Source organism: Morone saxatilis, unplaced genomic scaffold (genome assembly GCF_004916995.1).
Source record: "Morone saxatilis isolate NCDOM2014 unplaced genomic scaffold, NCSU_SB_2.0 Contig5, whole genome shotgun sequence".
Taxonomy (NCBI): Eukaryota; Metazoa; Chordata; class Actinopteri; family Moronidae; genus Morone; species Morone saxatilis.
Window position 1 is genome coordinate 21,590,333 of NW_023340095.1, and position 5,702 is coordinate 21,596,034.

General features: G+C 44.2%; 1 protein-coding gene across 1 annotated transcript in view; it reads right to left on the reverse strand.

Moving 5' to 3' along the window:
• Positions 1 to 892: 892 nt before the first annotated feature.
• arhgap20 (Rho GTPase activating protein 20) overlaps positions 893 to 5,702 on the reverse strand; it is a 30,678-nt gene continuing 25,868 nt past the window's right edge. The window contains exons 14-15 of the mRNA XM_035676634.1: positions 5,491 to 5,605; positions 893 to 4,605 (exon numbers count right to left, since the gene is read on the reverse strand). Of these exons, the coding sequence (XP_035532527.1) occupies positions 2,927 to 4,605; positions 5,491 to 5,605 (1,794 nt within the window). The 3' untranslated portion in view covers positions 893 to 2,926. The remainder of the gene's footprint in view (positions 4,606 to 5,490; positions 5,606 to 5,702) is intronic.

Here is a 5,702-nt window from a genome sequence, read left to right on the forward strand (position 1 = left end):
ATGGATACAGTGCTCTCCGTCTTAATTGCCATGCACTTTCTATAAATCTGGCTAAAACAAAAATTTCAGCTCAACATTTCACCTTCAGACACCCAAAACAAATCAGAACAGATGGTTCCTCAAGTCATTGTAGACAGGGCAGTGAAAAAGAAGATCACAGAGAACACATAAATGCTGCTCTTCAGGAATATCTTTATATCTTCCTACCTCAATAGCCAGTGTTAAGGAACCAGTTTTCAACTGAGCACAACTCTGCCCTCTCCTTAAACGAAATACTACTGCTTTAATAATATTGCTTAATAATATTATTATCCATACTTTTTATGGGATTGCAGACTTATGGGTTTAACAGCAAATGTTCTTTATTTTATTTTATTATTATTCTATGTCTTATCTACAGAATACATATTCTATGTCTTATCTATAGAATACATGTTTGCCTCTCTGCTTCATGCCAGGTTCCCACAGAAAAACTGAGCATAACATTACTTCCAGCAGACCTCCAAAGTCACAGTTGCACTAGCTGATTGGCATCAACTGCTTCATTCATGCTTCACCATCATTGGCTCATCAATAAACTGTTTGGCTACTGCTGTAGCTGTAACGTCCAGTCATACTTATACATGCTTATATCTTGGCCAACCTGATTCTTATCTCCTCCTTGTTTTGACATATCATTGACTTTGAGAATTGATTTTCTGAACAAAATCATTGTTGCTGCTCAGATTGTTTAAGAAGTCCCTCAAAGAGCGGAGCCTTTCCCACCAAATCTAGCTAGCTAACCTCTGCATGAACTATATCGTTACTACTTTATAGTAGTACCTACTACTTTGATGCTTCGGGGTAGCCACAGAACAAATTCAATCAGACCTTGAAAGTAGTTTCACAAGAGCAACATTTATTAAAATCAATAATATCTTGTTCTCGTGAGCATTGGACATCAGATGTACACAATATACAAATGGTGCGTTTTGTAGCAAATATACTTTCTATAGAGACAGCAGCAGCAGAATTGGCATGTACAAAAATACACATTTGATTTTCTCACACAACACAACATACCAAAGTAACAAGGTAATATATTTATATATAATTATATATTTCTGTATCATAAATATGCGGAACTATACACGTTGAACACGATTCACTGTAATGGAGATAACAATTATAATATTAATAATACAGGATAAAGTACTTTTTGAGACCATTTAAAATAGCAACACTTAACATGACAATGGCCTTATTCCAGTGTGTGATTCAGTTGAGAAGCTATATTAATGTCATAATAACACTGCTGACACGCATGGGAACTGCTCTTACATTGTGTTAAGATTTTTTGTACATTTAATTTCTGCAAATTAGTAAATGCACAGTGAAATAAGGTCATTTATCTTTAAGTGTCACTGAAGAAATCAGCACTGCAAGGGCCGCAGCACTGGAACGAAAAGATTATTATTATTATTATTATTATTATGGACAAAACATACAACAGTTAGAGAAGCTGTTTTTCAATGGAGCATTCAACACACACACACACACACACACACACACACACACAACAGACTGTGTCCTTGTCACGACTGAACTGGTTTCTTGGTGAGAACAAACAAAGGAGATTTCTCCCTCAATGGCACAAGTTTTCTCACATTCCTGCTCAGGACACAATGTCAGTGATAACATCATATTCAGCAACATTCTGACACACACACACACACACACACACACACAAACAGTTTTTCCTTCTTCCTCCCCCCTCCCTTCCCTCCCAGGTCACAGCGATACAAACCAGAGCTACAGAGCACAACAATGTGTGCTGTGCATCTGGAAACTCTGCTCATATGAATTAATACCGAACCTATTGATTCACTGATTCAGAGAGACAAGACGCTTCACCCAAAATGTTACAGATACAACCGGTCATAAAAGGTACAAACGCTGTTAAAATAGTCGATGTTTTGTTTTCTTAAGGAATAAGTATGTACAGCGGTCTAGCAAACATCACAGGTGTGGATAAAGCTAAAAGCATGCATGTTCATAGTATTTGCATGAAGACATCGCAGTCATCATGACCATTTTGTTGTCATTACTGCTGCAGAGAGCTTTGTTGTTGTTTATTGTGCCAACATTTGTATCCCCTTAAAAACTGTGACCTAGATGCAATATGACATATACAGTGAAGTAGGAATTTTCAGGTAGATTTAGTCAAAACATTTTATATGTTTCGCAGTTAAAAGCTAACTACAAAAATGTGTCAGGCCTTAATTTCCCATCAGTCTTTATATTATATTCTGCTGGTTTAGAAAATGATAAATATAACTTTAATTTCACAAGCTTCCAGAGAATGAAAAAAGGCTTCTTTGCCTCCTTCATTTTTTTCTCCCCCAAGTGCTGAAAAGAAACGACACATTCCAGAGGCAAAACAGGGACACGCTGCCAAAGAAAAATATTTTTCAGGGGAACCAGATTTTGGCACAAGAGCTGTAATGCTGACCCATTCTGACAACAGCTATAATGATTGTTTACAGATCCAGATGTCCCACTAAACCCTATCTTCCTGTAATGAATTTACAGAATCAGGCATCAGTACTCAATATGTAATTTTTTGAGGATGAACTGAACTGCAGAGCTACAAAGTCACTGTCAAATACATACAATTGCTTTTAAACTTCATTATACTATGGGATATAACCACAACTTCACCACAAGGAGGTGGAAGCAGGAAGTGTATCTGTACCTTTTAAAATCTTAAACCTTGACTGTACCATTACAGTAAGCTGCAACACCTTCTTGTATTGGGATGGCTACTGCTGCCAGAAGGAAAATGAGCATATGGAGAAATATTATTAATCAACAGTGAAGACAGCTGTACACAAGTGAACATATCAGATAAAAACTCATACACAGTTTGTCTGTACAAAGTTCTTATTTACACGTATGACTCTTCTGCAAAAAAAAGCTGGTCAAACTCGTCCACTCGTGGGTCACTGCACCGCCTGCTCTGCCACTCCCTTTTCCCCTGCACGATAGCCAGCGCCACCTCCTGACTCCTTTTCAGGCAGGCGTCTGCATCCTCCTGACCCTGGGAGGAAAAGTAGTCCCGTACAGCCCGGGTGGCGGAGGGAGACAGGCAGAAGTGTGACTCGGCGTGGTTGGGCTCCACCTCTAACACTCTCAGGCCGCCATCTTGGGGCTGACCTTTTGAAGTGCGAGGTCTGTCCAGGGTGAGGCTAGTGGAGGAGTTAGAGCTTGCCGTGACCTTGTCAGGTTCAGAGGCTCGGCGGGGAAGGGGAAGAGTCTTCCTCCCTTTGTGTCCCTCACTGGCTGAAGTAAGGGACTTTTGCCTCTGTAGGACCAAAGTGGTGGTGCTCTGTCCATAGAAAACCCCCTGTGGGGGCTGCACACACTCATTTCTAGCCAGCCTTTGTTTGAACTCACTTCCTGTGTGTGGTTTGGGGTTGTCAAGTGAGGCTGGGATCGGGGGGCTGTAGGCGCAGGTCTGGTCGTGGAGCTGCCTCAGCTCTCTGACGGTCAGAGGTTTCTCTGTCCCCTTGTAGAAAGGAGAGCGGCTGCGCTGCAGCTGCAGCAGAGCCTGCTGGTAGGACGGAGGGCTGCTGGATCTCCGTTGGCTGATCCGGCTTGGCACCACGGCCTCTTGGGCACTGGTGGAGTAGCCATTACTGGTTGGTTGGGTTTTCCCATTCACCACAGGCAAGTCATCCTCAGTGTGTCCATTATCAGGCTGCTTTAGTGACAGGCGGCGTTCCTTCTTGAGCCACATGTTAGGGTGGAGGCCATGAGGGTGTGAGGGGGTTTGGCTGGCTCGAGGGTGCTGGGTAGGTTGTGGCAAATGAGGCGGGGAGCCCCTGGGCGACAGCTGGGGCCGTCCAGGAAAGACAGGGGAGAGAGAAGAAGGCTCAGCCAATGGAATCGCCCCATTGGTGGCATAGTCAGTAGAGTACTGTGAGAAGGCAGAGTCTAAAGAGCTGAGGGAGGAGCCCGTGGGTGAGGTTGCCGGTGACGACAGACTAGAACAGCTGGCATCCAGTCTCAATGGGGGCGGAGGGGCGTGCTTCATCTTTCTCCGCCCACCATTCTGGACTTTGGCTCCTCCCTTCTCACATCCATCCTCCTCCTCCTCCTTCAGCTGCAGCCTGCTTAGCCCCTGCTTAAGAAACACCTCGTCCTCCTCCCCCTCCATGGCGGCATCATAGCTTGTCTTCCTTACTGGTAGGCGGTGGTTATCGGTGTGAGCAGTCACTGTGCTTGAAGGCGTCGTGCTTGCCAAGGCCAAGGCGGGCTCTGAGCTCCTCCTCAGCCTCCTGGGACCCTGCAACGGGCCATTGGCCTGGCGGGTGCGAGGCTGTCGCACTGCAGGGCTGAACCTTCTGGATCTGGCCAGTGGGGGGAGCTGCAGTAGGAGGTCAGTCTCAGGGTCAGGATCAGGGTCGCAATCACTGAGGGTGATGACGGAGTCCCGGCTGCGGCTGTCTGGCTTGTCCTTGTCACGAAGGGGCAGCTGTTCCTGGTAGGGAGACTCAGGGTCGTCGTTCAGCTCGTTCTCCAGACTGTCGTAGGACGAGTCATTCATCTGGAAGGACGACACATCTGGAAAGAGAAAGATGGAAGGGAAAGAAAGGGAGGGTAATAGATGAGGAGGAAGATGAGAAGAAAAAGAAAAATGAGAGAAAGTATATATAATATTCTGAAACCTGGACTAAACAAAGGGTTAACTCTGGAGTCATCAAATAAAGATCATAAAAAAACACAGAAAAACACAATAATTTAGCAAACTTGCCAGTCTTACTTTTCAGTACATTTCCTATAATTTCCTATGCGCTTTTGCAGACACTCCCCTTCAAGCAAGTACTATCCTACAATTTAGGGTATTAGGGTAAAAACTGTAACTAAACCCGCCACATTCTATTGCTATCTCCTGGTACAAACTTCTATCCACGACGCTCAAAAAAGTGAGAGCAGTCTGAGAGAAACCTAAGAAAGCCACAGTTCACTGCTGGAGACGACAGGGGACAAAGCGTCATCCTGGTATGTTGCACCTTGACCTCTAGTGGTTATTTATAGCATCAGGAAGAGAGTTAGTGCAATTTATGAATGAGGAGATTCAATCCTGCGTTAATCAGCACCTGTGACCCTGGTAATTACTGCAGGTCGCTCTGCTGACCCCATTTAACAGGCTGACACACACACACACACAGTGAGCTTGTCCATCTCAAACCAGATTCTGAGTTGTAACACACTTAAGCATTGTCAATAAACAAGCACTTTTAGAAAATAAGAAATTGAAGAGCTGTTTTTTTAGCCACACACACTCTTTGATCAAGACTTGACCTTGATTATGACCCTCATTAAGAACTGTCCAGTCCTACTTGTTACTTCTCAACCAGACATTTTCAACATGGGTCAGTGACGGGTAAAGTTATTTTATTCATCCTATTTTCCTGTTCTCTTCTCTCCTCTCTTCTGTTGACTCACCTGATCCGTGGTCACTGCTGCTGCTCTTCTGGCTGAAGCTTCTGAACAGCGAGGTGACGTCTTCTCCCAGGACTCTGCAGCAGTTCTCTATGAGGAAGCGAATGAGCTCACAGACCTGCAGGCAGAAAACATCACCTGGTTAATAACATGAACACCTCGACTTGTCTTGGCTTCTCATTCGTTTTCACTGTTGTACAGATAGATGGATGGGT